The sequence below is a fragment of the Mustela erminea genome, chromosome 7 (genome assembly GCF_009829155.1).
Source record: "Mustela erminea isolate mMusErm1 chromosome 7, mMusErm1.Pri, whole genome shotgun sequence".
Taxonomy (NCBI): domain Eukaryota; kingdom Metazoa; phylum Chordata; class Mammalia; order Carnivora; family Mustelidae; genus Mustela; species Mustela erminea.
In genome coordinates, this window is record NC_045620.1 from 21,911,815 (window position 1) to 21,929,334 (window position 17,520).

At 52.2% G+C, this 17,520-nt stretch overlaps 1 protein-coding gene across 3 annotated transcripts in view; it reads left to right on the forward strand.

Moving 5' to 3' along the window:
* SOGA1 (suppressor of glucose, autophagy associated 1) overlaps nt 1-17,520 on the forward strand; it is a 69,146-nt gene that overhangs the window by 18,882 nt on the left and 32,744 nt on the right. For all 3 annotated transcript variants that reach the window (XM_032350748.1, XM_032350746.1, XM_032350749.1), the window contains exons 2-3: nt 2,100-2,324; nt 8,481-8,639. In XM_032350748.1, coding sequence (XP_032206639.1) covers nt 2,100-2,324; nt 8,481-8,639 — 384 coding nt within the window. The remainder of the gene's footprint in view (nt 1-2,099; nt 2,325-8,480; nt 8,640-17,520) is intronic.

A 17,520-nucleotide genomic window follows, 5' to 3' on the forward strand; every position in this document is an offset into this window, starting at 1 on the left:
AAGCCATCCCTAGGGGAGAGGCCATGGTGGCGAGTGGGGATGAAGTCCTTGGGTCGATGGTGGGAACGGGACTGTGTCTGTCGTTGGGAGAACCAGATCCCTGTCCCCTCTGTCTTCTCCTGAGTTCAGGACCATGTGAGAAAGGGGTGAGATGATGGGGTGAGAACTGGCCTGCTTTCTAACCCTCCTCCTGAATTAAACCAATACCCGTAGTCTCTGGGGGGCACTGGACAACCTCAGGCCATGCCCCCAGAGGGAGCCACCCATTTTCTTTGGGGGAAAGGAAGGTGTAGAGACACTGGTGAACACACTGTCTGGATTGTGGCCTCTCTCCAAGGCCTGCACAGTTGTTCTTTTTGCTTCTTCGACCCACCTCCCTGCCCCCCATCAGCACCACCCTTGGGTCCTTTCTCTGGCCCCTCAGGGATGCCTTTGGCAGATCATTCCTCCCCTGTGACTCAGTTTCTCTTTTTAGTGTACCGTCTTATTTAATTACCGTCTTATTTAATTCATTCAGTCATACTAAGAGTAGATATTATTTCTATTTGTGACTCAAGTTTTGTAGCACATTTGTTATTAGACATAATAATCCTCCATTTCTCCTGCTGGGTTGCCTCACTTGCTCCCTTACACTCTGTCTGATGATTGTTTCAGGTTGTTATGTCTTTTTTGTGGTTGTTTATCTAACTGCACATGTGTGCGCTCATTCAGTTAATGTTTGTTGGGAACCTGTGGGGTGCTAGGCCCATGCTGGGTGTGGGGGATACAGCAGGGACGGGGGGTAGGCGTGGGGCAGTGCCCCAGACGCTCACACTCCCAGAGGGGAGACAGACTCTTAAATAGAGAATTCAGACGTGCTCATGGTGACATAGGGGAAGTGAGGGACATCTGGGAGCCGGTGACAGAGGTGGCCAGGAGCTGCCCTGAGGAAGTGAGGTCATCCCCCAACACCCTCCACTTAAAACCCAAACGCAGACTTTTTACTTGGCCCTTCAAGGCCCTAGATGGCCGACCCCCAATCTCTCTTTCCCCAGCCTCCGCTCACGCTCCTCTCACTACCCCAGCCACCTTGCTGTGTTCTGACACCCCGAGCTCTGTCCTGCCTCCAAGCTTTTGCACACACTGGACCCTCTGCCTAGAGACATCTCTCCCTGGCTGGCTGGCTGGCTGTGGGTCAGCTTCTTCTTCCCTTAGCTCAGATGTCCCTTCTTTGGAGATGGCTACCCTGACCACGTTCTGGAATACAGCCTTTCCCCAGTGCTCTAGCATGTTAGCTAGGTGTGGGGGTTTTTGTTTTTTGCCATTTATTCAGATTTTTAAGATTTGTTGGCTTATCATGTGTCTCCCCAGTGAGATCTGGGGCTCCGTGCAGAAGCTACAGGAGGGACTCCATTGGTCTCAGTCAGTATTGTCCCTTCCTGCCCCTGTGCTTGGCACAGGGCCTGGCACCTAGTTGGTACCCCTAAATGCTTGTCAAATGAGTCTGCCCTGCTTCCCCAGAGCAGTTAGGCTCCTCTTGCTGCAACAAATTACCACCAATGGAGGGCCTTAAAACAATCCAAGATTATTATCTTCCATTCTGGAGGTTAGAAGTCTGAAAATCGAGGTGTTGGCAGGACTCTGTTGGCGAGGCCACATGAAAGGGCTCTGGGGGAGGATCTCCTTCCTTTTCCAGCTTCTAGAGGGGGCCTGTAGTCCCCTCTCCGTGCCCCTTCCTCCATCTTCAGAGCATGTCCATCTGACCTCTCCTCTGTCACGTCACTTCCTACTTTGATCCCCTGCCTCCCTCTTACAAGAACCCATGTGATTACATTGGGCTGCTGAGAATACAGGAAGATCTCCCAGTCTGGAGATCCTTAACTTCATCCGCTTTGCGAAGTCCCTTTTGCCCTATAAAGGTAACATATCCATGGGTTCTGAGAATGAGGACACAGACGTGTTTGGGGAGGGGGCCTTACTCAGCCGCGCACACCCAGGCCCCCGAGGGGCCTAGGAGAGTGTTGGGGGTGGTTTGCGTTCAGACCAGTAGACAGTGGCTCAAACCAGTAGACAGTGGTGCAGGGCCGCCTGGTGACCTGACGACCCGGCCCCCCTTGCAGGATGAGATCGAGGAGCTGCGCGCCGAGATGCTGGAGATGCGGGACGTCTACATGGAGGAGGACGTGTACCAGCTGCAGGAGCTGCGACAGCAGCTGGACCAGGCCAGCAAGACCTGCCGGATCCTGCAGTACCGGCTGCGCAAGGCCGAACGTCGTAGCCTCCGGGCCGCACAGACTGGCCAGGTGGATGGGGAGCTCATCCGGGGCCTGGAGCAGGATGTCAAGGTAAGCTTCAGGCCCTCTCCCAATACCCCGGTGGAGCCTAGGTCAGCTCCTTGTGTGTGCTTGAGTAAGTTACCTCACCTCTCTGGGCCTCATCTTCCTCATCTGTAAATTGGGAGGGGTCCCTGGTGAACTGACAGGGGTGTCCCAAAGTAATACTGTAAATATGAAACCTACTCACAGCGGCCACTATGAGTATCAGCCACATGCTGGGCTCTGAGTGGTCCCTGTACCAGCTGGGGAAGTTTCTTTGTTTTGTTTTGTTTAATTTAATTCAATTTTATTTATTTATTTATTTTTAAAGATTTTGTTTATTTAGTTGACAGAGATCACAAGTAGGCAGAGAGGCAGGCAGAGAGAGAGGGGGAAGCAGGCTCCCTGCCGAGCAGAGAGCCCGATGCGGGGCTCTATCCCAGGACTCTGAGATCATGACCTGAGCCAAAGGCAGGGGCTTTAATACACTGAGCCACCCAGGCGCCCCTAAAATTTTATTTTTAAGTAGGCTCCATGCCCAGCATGGAGCTCAATGCCAGTCTTGAACTCACAACTCTGAGATCAAGAGCTGAGCTGAGATCAAGAGGCTGAGCCATCCAAGCGCCCCTGTGGAGATTTCTTTATTGTGCTAATGAGAGTAGTGAAGAAGGCCTGGATTGGGCTGGTTTAAATCTGGACTCCAAAGTGCCCTAATTTGGGGATTTTGAGCAGGTCACCTAAATTTCAGTTTCCTCATCTATAAAATGGGTATCCCAGCAGCCTCTGCCTTACAGGGTTCTCTGAGGGTTAGAAGAGATAATACAGGTAAGATGTCACTATAAACCCTAAAAAATGTTAGCTGTTATTATTAGTCCCATTTTCTGGATGAGGAAAGTGAGGCTCAGAGAAAGGAAGGACCTTGTGTCCAAGGCCAATTGACACTCAGTGTGTAGTGGGTACCTAGCAGGCTTATCAGCCTCCTGGTGCCTGACCTCTCCTCCCTGCTGACGGGTTGGGGGCTAGCAGGAGGGACCTCCAGTAGAAAGCCCCTGCCTGTCTGTGTACCCAGCTCCCCACTTTCAGAACTCAGCCCAGTGTGAGCAAGGGGCTGCAGGAGCTGGTGTTGGGGGTACAGCCTGGGGAACAGCCAGGCTCTTTCTGCAGGGTTGACTTCTGAACTGAGGCCTGAGCCGGTAGTGGGGAGGGGGCTGCGGAGGGAGCCCTCTCTGTAAGGGCTGGGAGGTAAACGGTGAGCGCCAGCCTTTAGGCAGGCCCGCATTTCCCATTGTCTTTGCAGGTGCGCAGCGGGGATTACGGGTGGGCTGTGCAGGTGAGGAAACTGAGCCCAGAAAGGGTGTGTCTCCCAGGCTAAAGCTATCTGACCGGCAGCACCCCCCCCCCCCAAAAATGGTTACGCAGATATTCAAACTCCAGACACTGGATGGAAGGGGCAAGGGAGAGGAAGAGCTGCGGAAGTTCAGGCGAAGCAGAGTTGGGGCCTGGATGGTTGGGGATTTGGGGCCAGGACACCAGAGTCAGCCTTAGAAAGAGGAGGAGGGACGATGACCGATGACTGGGCCGGCAGGCCAGCGCCTCCTTGGGCGGAGTGCGGAGCAGCTGGTGTGCGTGTGGGAGGGGGTCTTGGCTGCCCGCGCGGGGAAGCCGCCCCTTCTGTTGGGATTTGAACTAGCCAATCAGCGTTCACCTTGGCCCCTTCACTCCCTCTTCTCCCCGCCCCTGCAGCGCCAGCTCTGAGCTCATTCCCGCAGGCCGGGTCTGGCACCGTGCTACACCCCACGTGCTGGGCTTGTTCTCATTCACTTTGGGGGTTCTTAGAATTGTGGTATCTCCTGGGAGTGCTTGATCGGCCGAGCTGGGGAGGGTCCCCAGAGCTGGGAATTCCGGGGAACTCTGACTTGCTCTGCCAGCTCCTTGGCCCAGGCCAGGACTGGCATTGGGCCACCTCTTGGGGGCCTCAGTTTCCCCTTCTGTTACATACGGGGAAGAGAGCAGCCAAATCTGTAGGGCTTTTGCCGTTCTAGTGGTTTTGTCCAGCAGGTAGGTTATTGGTGAGGGCGCCTTGAAAAACACCTTGGTATCTCTCCCTCGCAGGCTCTCTGTGGTCCTCACAGACTGCCAGCCCCACAGAGCCTCGGTGGGAACATTGCCCAGCATGGGGAAGGCAGGGTGGCAGCGGGACAAAGACCCACTCTCCCCCTTGCTTGGTGTGTGGCCCTTGCAACACTCCTTCACATCTCTGAGCCTCAGTTTCCCCTTGTGGAAAATGGAGATAAAACTAGATTCTACCTATAGAGATTTTTTTTTAAAGGTTTTATATATTTATTTTATAGGCAGAGATCACAAGTAGGCAGAGAGCCAGGCAGAGAGAGGAAGAAGCAGGCTCCCCGCTGAGCAGAGAGCCCGATGCGGGACTCGATCCCAGGACCACAACCTGAGCTGAAGGCAGAGGTTTTAACCCACTGAGCCACCCAAGGCGCCCTACCTATAGAGATTTTTCTGAGGTTAAATCAAAATGGCTCAAGTAAAGACAGTGCTGGCCCCCAAATCTCGTGCGGGGTGCTCACCCAGCAAAGGAACAAATATTGGTTGTAGTGTTAATGTTCAGGAGAAGAACCTAGAAGGCAGTAGGGGGCAAGGGCAGGGAAGGGGATGCCAGAATCTCAGCCTGCCTTTGTGGATTAGAATCCCCTGGCGGGCTTGTCCATAGTGCACATTCCCAGGCCCTACCTCCCATTCCCCCTCCCTGAGGATTCAGAGTGACAGGGACAGGGACACCCATGAGCCAAGAGGCCCATTGAGCAGGAGGGCCGTGGCCTGGAGGCTGCTGGTTGCTTCTGGCAGGAGCCCGGCCTCAGTGCTGTAAACAGTGACCTCATGGCTGAGCACATTGTGTGCGCTTTGGGGGTTTGCCCTGGTGTCCGGAAGCTGCAGCTGCTTCACCTCCCATAGTATCTCAGCCCCCTGCCCTGGGAATAGTTGGGAGGATCGTCCGAGGATGGAATGAGACAAGCAGGTGGGGCCCTGTGAGCACATGAGTCCGTGAACCCTCTGCGGGGCTTATTACTAATACTTTGAGTACAGATATTAACATGATGTCTTCAAGCTTGGGGCCAGCAACAGGGTCAGGTGGAGAGCAGGACCCTAGAGTTGACCCACCGGATTTCAAACCTTATTTCTGTAGCTTCCTGGCCATGTGACCTTGGGCAGGTGACCTTTCCTTTTTGCACGTCAGAATGGGAATCATAAAGCCCTTCCTGACGCGTCAGGAAGTGAGAGCTGATTCTTTTTTTTTTTTAATCATTTTATTTATTTAACTGACAGAGAGACAGCGAGAGCAGGAACACAAGCAGGGGGAATGGGAGAGTTTGGAAAGCAAGCTTCCTGTCAAGCAGGGAGCCTGATGTGGGGCTTGATCTCAGGATCCTGGGATCGTGACCTGAGCTGAAGGCAGACGCCTAATGACTGAGCCTCCCAGGCGCTCTGTGAGAATTAATTCTATAAATCACCCATGAGAGGTGATAGCACGCAGTGCCACTGAGGCTCAGAGAGAGGAAGGGACAGGCAGAGACCACCAGACTCCTGCCCTCCAGGCTACCATGGTCTTCGCTTCTGTGGGCCTCTGCTGGGGGCACAGGGTCCTGTGAGACCTGAAATTGAGGGCTGTTTTGTTCACACTGGAATCCTGTAAGTTGCCTGGGGTTGGACGTTCTCCACATAGCAATCTCCGGGGGTGGGGGATAAATGGGGAAGGAGATCCTGCGGATCCTGTGGAGAATGGGGCGGAAGGAGGCTGGGGACTCACGGAAGGGGTGAAATCAATACAGTCATTTATGAACCCAAGAGGACCCAGGAATCTGCACAGATCATGACTTCTTGGTGGAGAGTGTTGCCTCCCTGGTTGAGGCCATGGTGGGGATGGAGCAATCCCTCAGTGGAGAGGAGCTGGCCCCAAGTGGGGGCACAGTTAGGAGAGAAGCCCTCACATCAGTCAGGGACACGGCCCTCCCTGGACGATGGGCGGAGTGGCTGACTGAGGGGAGCATCCCTAGTCGAGTTAGGGGAGGTACAACGGCCATTCACTCCTTCATTTCCCTCTCTTTTCACTTGTTGGAACCTTGAATTTGTTTGTTCTCCCACCAGCATTTACCGGGCACTAGCGTGTGCCAGACCATGCCCTGCTGCTGGGACATGGGGATGTGGAGGAGCCCAGGTGTGATCCGGGGCCTTCATCTCTGTGCCCCCCACTCCTGCCCCCATGGTCTCAGCAGGGTGAATGAATGAATGAATGAATGAATGAATGGGATATTCATCAGGACAGGGGCTTCTGGGTGACCTAATAGCCCCAAACTGAGGACCATAGCCAGGAGCCTGGGACTGAACACTTTCAGCAAAAATCCTGACACCAAACTCCAGAGTGAGGCTGTGGGGTATTGGGCCCAGTCCAACAAAACGAGTGCATGGAGGTGAAGCAGTGATGTTTGGGCCTGGGTCCAGGCAGAGGGCAGAGGGCATTAAAAAATTGCATTTCTCCATGTTCTAGCCACCAGCCCAGGGGCTGTGTCATGTGTTCCTCACAGCGTCCCCGGGAGTAGGCTGTCTTTCTTAGCTCTGCTTACCAGTGACCACACTGAGATTTCAAATGTGTCATTAAACTTGCCGTGGGTGTCCACACCGAAAGTGCTGGAATCGGACTCCGTGTAGTTCTCCCCACCTGCCAAGTTCTTGTTCTGATACTAACGGGTTGCTCACCCCACGATGTGGACAGGGGAAGATTCTGGCCATCCTTGGAGATCTTCAGGGGCAGAGTGCGGCAGTGGGCAACAGAGGGAGGGGGAGGCAGGGCTGAATTTCCTTTCTGGCCGTTGTTTTTCCTGGCCTGTCTCTCACACTGCCAGTGGGTCCATGCCGAGCTGGGCCTGGGTCCAGGCAGAGGGCAGAGGCAGGGAGGGCCCTCTTCGCTTCCGGCGTGGAGTAGGCCCTCTTCCCCTGCTGTTTCCGAGCCTGGCAGGCCTGGGGCGTTGGGCTGTCTGCCCCTTACATACCTCTTGCTGGCAAAGCCCTCGGACGCCTCCAGAGCCTGGCCACGTTGGCCTCTCAGGCAGATTCTAGGGGCTCCCTCTAGCTCAGCTTACCCTGCCTTGGCATGACCCCGAGTCAGGTCACTTAGGCAGCGAGCCTCACACAGAATTGGGGTAAAGGTGCATGAATCTGGCACATGGTAGGTTTTTGACAAATGATAGTGCCTGGATGGCTCAGGGGTAGTTGGGACTTACCGGCTCAGAGGAGCCTACCACACCTCCAGGGGCTCCCCTTTCCTGGCCTTTGACCCTCAGGGTGTCCTTGAGGAAACGGGGTGCTTTGCTGCAGAGCCCTGGCACCAGGATTGGCATTTGCAGCTCTGTTAGTTCCTTTCTGTAGGGATGACTTGGACCCACGCCCAGCCTTTGTCATTTAGAGCATGTTCTATATCCCAGACAATTGGAAACCAGCCTCAGGGTCACATCATGACTTCCAGCAAGTCATGCCCCTCTCTGAGCTTCGGACTGAGCACTCCCCCAGCACTCACTGTGCTGGCCCAGGGCCGATGTGTTTTGTGCAATTGCTGATTCAGTCCTCCTGCTGGGCCCGTGAGGCTGCCACTATTACTACACCCATTTTGCAGTTAAGGAAACTGAGGCACAGGGTGGGGAAATGGTTTGCCCAGGATCACGTGCTGGTTGGTGGCAGCAGTGGGATTCGGATGGCTCTGGGGGCTGCCCGTCTTGCTCTGGTTTCCACTCCAGCTGACTTCCCTTCCTTTAAAATGAGCTGGCCCTGCCACAGGCTCTTGTGAGAATTGGAAACACCGAATGTGCTGGATAATGGAGAAGGCCTTGCTTAAGGACAGGCAGGATCTTCCCAGCTTCCTGGGGCCTGAACTGTGTTATAGACACTGGGAGCACAGGGTGCCTGCGTTTGGGTTTTGCTTCTGCTCTTTTCTGGTTGTGTGACCCCCCTACCCTCTACTGACTTCTCTGTGCCTCGGTTTTCTCATCTGCTAAGTGGGAGTGGTGAGAGACCCTGTCTGCTGGGGGGTTGCTCTGCAGCCAAGGTGGGGCGGGGCGGAATGGGGCCCGGCGGAACGGGGCGGGGTGGGGTCCCTGCTCATCACCCACCCTTGCTCAGGTCTCTAAGGACATCTCCGTGCGGCTGCATAAGGAGCTAGAGGCGGTGGAGAAGAAACGGGCGCGGCTGGAGGAGGAGAACGAGGAGCTCCGGCAGCGGCTCATCGAGACCGAGCTGGCCAAGCAGGTGCTGCAGACGGAGCTGGAACGGCCGAGAGAGGTGAGGACCCGTCCGTCCCAGGCAGGGCCAGGCCGGGGCAGGTGGGCGCATGCCAGCCCCACCCAGCCGGGGCTCTGAACCGCTGTGTCTGCACAGTTACGCCTGTAACTGGCAGAGCTGTCTTATTCATGCGATCATTCCTGCAACACACATTTCCCAAGTACTGCCGTGTGCGCTGTGTCCCAGACACTGAGGGCACAGTGGTGAATGAAAGACACTGATTCCTGTCCTCCAGGCGCCCACGGTCCAATGAAGCAGACAGTCATCCACCTAAGAACCACAGCTGTGGGAGGATTAACTGGGAAGCACTCCACGGTGCCCAGCGTGGGGCCTGGCCCTCTGCCTCAGTTTCCTCACCTACAGAACAGGATAAGGATGCCCCCAGTCGTGCGAGGACTCACTGGGGTAACTTGTGTGGATGTGATTTAGGGGCTGCCATTTGGTGTGGAGGCAGTGCTGGGGCCGAGCCTCTGGCCGGTGTCTCAGCACAGATGTTAGTTAGGACGTTAGATGCTTCCTGAAATATGGCCCCCAGGCACCAGCCTCTCTGGCTTTGCTCATGTGAGTCCTTCCACTTATACGTACTTAACTGTCTTCTGCTTTGTGTTGGGCATGTGGCGTGTTAAGTACCGTGCTAGACACTTTCCCCTCAACAGTTTCATAAAGGCCCAGTGAGGTTGTGATTGTACCCATTTTTGGATGAAGAAACAGCCCCTGAGAGAAAGAGAGATGTCCTCAGGTTGCACGCGGCCCAGGGGCTCTGTAAAATGCCTCTTGAAAGCCACCCGCCTAGGTGATGCCTAGGGGCTAGAATCCTCTAGAATCAGGGGTCTGTGTTTCTGACGGCTCTGGGCAGCTTCTGACCACAGAGGCACAGCTGGGCCTCAGCTGTCTGGCTGCGCATGAGGGTGTCCTAGGATTGTACATTGTTCTAGGGCACTCCTCACCTTCCCTGAGGGCAAGCATGTCAGTGTTCCAGGACTAGAACACCACAGCCCTGAGGCCAGAACAGTTCTCCGGCTACCCTTCCTCTGGGCGAGTTGGTGTGACGAGCCCGTGGCTTCTCAGTGTAGAGACAGAGGGCATTTGCTGCTAAGGGCCAGGGGGGAGGTCCCCTCCCTCAGGCAGCCTCCTGCCCCCCCCCCACCTTCCCGCCCCTCCCGCCCCGCCCCTCCCGACCTGTGGTCTGGCCCACAGCACAGGGGCCCTCTTCACACATCTCAGTGCTGCCACCCTTGATAGTGAAAAGGGGAGACAGTTTCAGAGAGTGCCTTGAAGCTTAGCATGTTTCTATTTTGTTTTTTAAAGATTATTTTGGAGAGAGTGTGTGTTATCAGGGGGAGGGGCAGAGGTTGAGAAGCAGACTCCTCACTGAGCACATGACCCTGAGATGACCCGAGCCAAAATCAAGAGTCGGAAACTTAACTGACTGAGCCACCCAGGCACCCCAACTCAGCGTGTTTCTATTGTAAAGGAGAGGAAACTGAGGCCCAGAGAGGGACAGGTTGCCTGACTTCAGCGCCCCCTTCCTTAGCAGAAGCCACATCCCCTCTAAGTTTCCATTTCTCCGTTTGATATTAGGATAATAACAGTACCCAGCCCATGAGGTTGTTTATGACAGATTGGGGAACCATAGAACCCTATGAAGAAGTTAAAAAGAATAAAGTAGTATGGCGATTCCTAAACAAATTAAACATGCAATTATTATTATATGAGCCAGCAATTCCACTTTGGGATCTGTGCCCCAAAGAACTGAAAGCAGGGACCTGAACAGATATTTGTACCCCTCTGTTCTGAGCAACAATATTCATGATAGGCGAAAAGTAGAAGCAACCCAAATGGCCATCAGTGTATATATATATATACAGTAGACTCTTGGTAAGCTTTGAAAAGGAATGAAATTCTCACACATGCTACACCATGGATGAACCTTGAAGACATGATGCTAAGTGACATAAGCCAGCCACCAATGGACCAGTATTAGATGGTTCCAAGTATAGGACATATGTAGGGTAGTCCAAATTCATGGAGGCAGAAAGCAGGGTAGAGGTAGCCAGGTGCTAAAGAGAGGAGGGAGTGGGGAATTGGTATTCAGTGTGTATAGAGTTTCAGTTTAGGATAATAAAAATGTTCTAGAGATGAATAGTGGTTGCTTGGCAAAGCGAATGCACCTAGTGCCACTGAAATGTATCCTTGAAAATGACTAGAAATGGTAAATTTCATGCTATGTATATGTTAGCACAGTTAAAAAAAAAAAGAAGGTAGATATGTAAGTACTGGTGCTGAAAGATATCTAATAGGAAAAGAAAGTTAGAGAGCTGTGTGTGTATATATATTTATATAGTGCAGTCCCACTAAGTATTTTGAAAAGGCATACAGAGCAGACTGGTTTTGGGGCATGTGTATGTGCGAATGCATGGCAGAGGCGTGGAGGAAAATCCCCTGAACTAAGGAGTGAGAGATGGTGGGAATGGCACAGGAAAGAAAATGAGTTTGCTTCATGTTCTTTTAATTAGTGCTGTAGTTAGGTGGATTTGGGTGGGGGGATTATTTGTGAAGTTTGAAATACAGTCAAGCATGTAAAGAACCCCATATGGGGCTGCGTGGTGCTGGGCAGTAGGTGCTCAAGAAATACCGGTTCAGTTCCCCTAGGACGGCAATGTCAGCAAGGCAGGTCTGGCCCTCCCGAACATGCCCCTTGGCTTGTTGGGATCTGGGCAAGGGGGCGTGGCTCTGTGCTTATTTGCTGATTGCCTGGTCCCCTTCCCCTCCTCCTTCCTGACATGGTTTCCATGGAGTTGAGGGTCCCTTAGCCATTCTGCCAGAGCTGCTGGAGTCCCATCATCCAGCTCTGCCTTTGCCATCCTGACAGGTTGCTGTGGCGATACTGTCACCCAACTGGGAACAGGAGCCCCTGGCCAGAGCTGATGTGGTTCCCATGGAGATCACTCTTCCCTGGAGAGAAGGGAGGGTGGCCAGCCCCACCCACCCTCTGCAGTGGCACAGTTGCCCAGCTGGGCTGCGGCTAAAGAATCGTAACAGCAGCCTCCCCCTCGTCCAGTATCATTCTCGAGTTTTAGGCAGAAAGCCAGTATGAGTGTTGACATGATGTATTAGAATATAGTGGCTGTGTCCGAGTGCTTGCTCTGTACCAGGCGCCACACCAACGGCCTCCCAACATACCTAGAGCTGTTATCCTCATTTTATAGGTGCTACTCTTCTCGACAGTATTTTAATCATAATTCACATTCTATAGGAGCACCTGGGTGGCTCAGTGGGTTAAAGCCTCTGCCTTCAGCTCAGGTCATGATCCCAGGGTCCTGGGATCGAGCCCCACATCAGGCTCTCTGCTCCTCGGGGAGCCTGCTTCTTCCTCTCTCTCTCTGCCTGCCTCTCTGCCTACTTGTGATCTCTCTCTGTCAAGTAAATAAATAAAAAATCTTAAAAAAAAAAAATTCACATTCTATAAAAGTCACCATTTAAAAATGTCAAATTTAATGGTTTTGATTTTTTGTTTTTTTGTTTTTTTTTTAAAGATTTTATTTATTTATTTGACAGAGAGATAGATCACAAGTAGGCAGAGAGGCAGGCAGAGAGAGAGGGAAGCAGGCTTCCTGGAATCATGACCCAAGCTGAAGGCAGAGGCTTTAACCCGCTCAGCCACCCAGGTGCCCCAAATTTAATGGTTTTTAATGTATTCATGGTGTTGTACGTCCATCACCATGATCTAACTCTAGAATATTTCCATTGTCCCTGAAAGAAAGCCCGTACCCGTTAGCAGTCACTCCCCGTTCCCCCCTGCCCTCCAGCCCCTGGCAACCACTAATCTCCACGGTGGCTCTGGATTTGCCTGTCTCGGACATTTCATGTGAATGGAATGCTGTGATAGGTGATATTTTATGACTGGCTTTTTTCACGCAACATCAGGTTTTCAAGGTTCATCTGTGTTGAAGTATGTGTCAGTACTTAATTCCTTTTTATGGTCAAATAATAATCCATTGTATAGATAGACATTTTGTGTGTCCACTCATCAGTTGATGGACATTTGGGTTGTTTCCGCCTTCGGACTAGTAGAAGGAATGCTGCTCCGTACATTTGCACACGGGTTTTGTACAAGATCCGGGTTTAGATCTCCTGGGTGTATGTATACCAAGGAGTGGACTGCTGCGTGTAGATGGGACTAGGCTGGAGGCTTTTCCTGGCTGCAGGAAAAGACAAAAATGGGCTTCTAACCCAGAACTCTATCTCCCAAAGTCACCCCGACTCTTAGGTGCTGCCCCGCCTTCCTCACCCTGTCCGGGGACCTCCCTAGGGCCCTGCTGTGTTTTCAGAGCCTCTAAAGGGGCTGCTGACTGCAGGGAGGGAGCCCGTCTGTCTCTGGCACCAGCTTCTTACCCCGATTCCCACTCTGATGGGGTAGACAGGGCGCTGACCTTGGCATCACATCACCCAGGTTCAACGCTGGGTTCTGCTGGCGGTGTCGTCTGATGCATCCAGGCCGTGGTTTGTGTGGTGCGGGTCAGGCTCGAATTTGGGGTCACACGGGCCTGAGTTTGAATGCTGGCGTTCACGTTGCCACTCCCTTGCCAGTGACTGTGCTGCTGGGCCAATCGTGTAACTGTCCCAGGGCTCGGTTTGTTCTTCTATAAAACAGGAATATGCATGCCTGCTTCTCAGGGATGAGCAGGTGAGGTGCTTAGCGGAGGGGAAGGGCTTGGTAAATGCTGGGGATCCTCATCACCCTTTCAAACTGCTGGCTGGTTCTGGGTCTGCAGTCCCATTTACCTTAAAGAACACATTTCTGCTGCCCCTAGCAAGGCGGGGTCTATAGCAAGCTGCCACTTGCCCGGATAAGGAGCAGTTACATCGCAAATCGTGCCTGCCGTTTTCAGTGTGGGTCCCCGTGACTTCTGACGTGAGGCTCATGTCTAAGCCAGTCTTTGCTTCCTTCCCCCAGATGGTCTCCCCTTACCGCAGAGCCGCGTGGCCTCTAGCTGCCTCAGTCTTCAAGACGCACCCCCACCGCAGGCCCCCTCTAGAGTAAATTTTGCACGCACAGCGCCGTCTGTGTTTTCAGTGAGACCCTTTCAAGCATCCCCTCCATATTTGGTGAAAATCTGCCCAGCTGTTTTGGCAGCAGGTTCATTTTTATTCCTTGAAGGTTGGTCTCTGTTTCCTGGCAGCAGGGGAGCAGGGAAGGCATTGGAGCACAGGGGCCCCTCCAGAGCTGAGCTCAGGCAGCTTCTCTGTGCGGCCTGGACATGCGGGGGACCCAATCTACTAGAGAGAAAGATGAGGCAGGACATAGGCTGTGCTCCAAGGATGCTGAAAGGCCCCACCCTGGCTGCTCAGAGATGGTCTTGTGAGTTGCTGCTGGTCGGTGGGGAAGTCCCTGATGTTTGCAGGCCAAAGAATGTGCCCTTGGGGTCCGTCACTTAGAGACAGGCATTCTTGTTGGTGGCTGCGACTGTCCCTCCTTGCCCCTTTCTTCCCACTCTCCTGAGGCCTGGGGCCAGAACATCTACCCCTGGGGGCTCGACAAAGGGGCTCTGACAGGCCCTGGCTCCCTCAAGGGGCACCGCAGCCCCCCAGGCCGCCTGGCCAGCTGCTGCCCTGCAGAGGGAAGGAGGTCTTTGTGCTCTGTGAGCCTGCCTTGTTTTCCCTCCAGAGCTGAAGGGTAGTGTGGGAGCCCAAATGGCTTGGGGGGGGGCCCCGGAGAGGGAGGGTCAGTTCCAACCAGAAAAGGCTGCAGTCCCTCTGGTCCTGAAAGTGTTTCCCGCTCTGGCCCCTCGTCTCTGCCCACTGCCCTCCCTTCCCAGTGAGGTTACATGGGAGGTTCATGGTACTCAAAGTGTACTGTCTGCCAGTTGGAGAGGTGTCCAGGGACTTTTCTTGGGACAGTATGTAAAAAACATCTCACTATGATTTTCCTCCCTCCACCGGACAGCTTAGAGGAAGACTAATAGAAAATACAAGTAAGTCATAAGAAGGAAAAATTCACCTGTAATCCAGTATTCAGGGGGAGTTACTCTGAGTAATTATCAAATTATTATTTGGGTGGCAGGGGCATATACTTCCAAAACATTTCTCTACTTACATGCACACACATATTGCAGTGTATAGGTCTAGATGCATTTTTTTCCCTTCTAACAGAAGTGCTCAGTGAAGCAAAAATATCACTATAAAAGCACATCAGGGCGGGCCCAGCCTACCACTAAGGGTACATCTGACCTCAGTGGTATTGGTTGCCTTGGGCAGAAAAACTGGGGACTTGGGCTCACTTTGTTCCTTTTTGTGATTTTTTTTTTTAAAGTGTAGTTGACACACAACGTGACATTGGTATCAGGTGTACGACATAGTGATTGAACAAGTCTGCACATTTTGCTGTCCTTACCATAGGTGTAGCTGCCGTCCGTCACCATGCAGCCCTGTTACAACACCATCGACTACGTATCCTGTGCTGTACCTTTCATCCCGGAGACCTATTCAGTCCATAACTGAAAGCTTAGATCTCTTATATTGCCCCCAAATTCCCCCATTTTTGTGGTTTTTGAAGCTTGAATAATGTGAATGTGTTATCTAAAAAAATAATAGAAATAATAATAACCCTACATAAAAAATGAGAAGGAAAGCCTCTCTTAACCACCTCCTTCAATTCTGCTCCTGACCCAGCTTAACCCGTGGTTAGCAGGTTGGTTTGTGTCTTTTTAGCCTTTCTCCGTATTCACACAATGTGTATTTCTCTGTGTATTTTTAGAAAATAAAGATGGGATTATATTGTATCCATGGTTTCTGTAACGTGTAGAATAATGTAGCATGAACACAAACTTCTTAAAAATGCTGGGTGGTTGGGGTTTTCTTCTGCCTGAGGTGCTTATTATAAAAATCAGAGATGACAGAGTCAAGTAAACATAGGAAGGAAAGAAAAGTCTAAAAGAGCACTGTCTATTTCAGTATTTAAACACAGAGCCAAAGGTCAAGAAGGAGCTCCAACTGGCCGTCTGCTGTGGTCACCCTCAGGTTGGGGAGAGAATGACAGGGCCGGGGCGGGGGGGGGGACTTCTGATTGTCACTGTTGTGTAGATTTACAGTGAGGTATTTTTCTATATTAATTTATTTTTAAAAATATTTTGGAATGAGAAAAAAGTCTTAAAGAAAAAGCTGGAGGACTGTGTCTCCCCCACCCGCCACAAATGTGGGGGAAGACAGAGCCAAGTGTAAGTTTGCTTTATTCTCATTGTGAACAGCCTGGGTGGGGTATGTTCTACACACACACACACACACACACACCCTATTTCTCTAACAATGGTAACATGCTCTAGGTTTTTCCTTTTTATAACAGCTTTATTGAGATACAATTGACATACGATAAAGTTCATCTTTTTAAAGTGTACAGTTCAGTGGTTTTGTAGACTATTCAGAGCTGAACAACCTTCACCACTTTCTCCGTCCAGAACCCCAAGCCCATCAACAGTCTCTCCCCAGCCACTGGGAGGGCCACGCCCAGCCCTGGGCAACCACTGATCTGCTCTCTATCATTGTGGATTTGCCTACTGTGGACATTTTATGTAAATGGTATCCTACATTGTGTGGCTTTTTGAGACTGGCTTCCTTCACTTAGCGTGCTGTTTTCAGGATACACACATATGGTATCAAGTACGAGTCCTTCGTTATTTTCGGTGGGTGAGCAATGATACTCCGCGTGTGGATATACCACATTTTGTCCATTTGTCAGTTGGTGGACATTTGGGTTGTGGGTTTTGTTGCACGTGTTCCTTCTTTTCCTTACCCAGATGTCCCAGAGACTTTACTATGTCAGGAAATCCCACTCCTGTCCTTCCTTTTTAATGGTGTTAGGCATGGTAGGATTTCATTCCCTTTTTTTTTTTTTTTTTTAGATTTTATTTATTTATTTGATAGAAAGAGATCACAGATAGGCAGAAAGGAAGGCAGAGAGAGAGGGAGAAGCAGACTCCCTGCCAAGCAGAGAGCCCAATGTGGGGCTCGATTCCAGGACCCTGAGATCATGACCTGAGCCGAAGGCAGAGGTTTAACCCACTGAGCCATCCAGGTGCCCCGGATTTCATTCCTTTATATGTGGTGGGTGAGACCTCATAGCGCCCTGCCCCCCCTTCCTGTCACCCCATTTCCTCCCTCCAGGGAGTCTGCAATGCTTGACAATCACCTGAAGCGGCTCAGTTCTGTAGGGAGAGGAAGGGGTTCGCCCAGGATGAGAAACTCAAGTGTTGCGGGATTGCCAGAGTTCAGCTCCCAGTGGAGGCCTCCCTTCCTCCTCAGCTTGCAATAAGCCAGCCCGGATCTGCCAGCCTCACCGTCACCTCACCACTCACTCCATGCCCGGGTGTCCCTTTGAGCACCCCCTTCCCAGGCGCCATTTGTGGGAGGGGCTGTTTGTTGAGGGAACCTGTTTTGTGGCTTCACCCCATTTCCGTCCTTCTCCTCCTTGATTTTCAAAGATCCCAGATCAGCCCTTCTCACATACTGGCTCTTCGCTCTTGGCCCCCAGTGGCTGAAATGTCAGCCTCTGTCTTCCTGCCTCGTTTGCATTTCAAAAGGTCTCTTTAGGATTTGATTGGGCTCCAAGATACACTTCAGACCCCAGCTGGAGTTCAATTCCTGGGCTCTCTGGTTCTAGTCTGGGCACACTGTAGAATCAACCTGGGAAGCTGTTTGAAAATCCCAATGCCTGGGACCCACCCGGGCCAATTACAGCAGCATCTCTGGCACCGGGAGCATCAGCATTTTTTGTTCAACTTCCCCCAGGTAATTGTGATGCGCACACAGGTTGAGAGCTGCTGTGCCCCCAACACTCAGAGCACATTTTCTCCTTCCAAGTCTTGGGAACTATGTCGGGACCTCG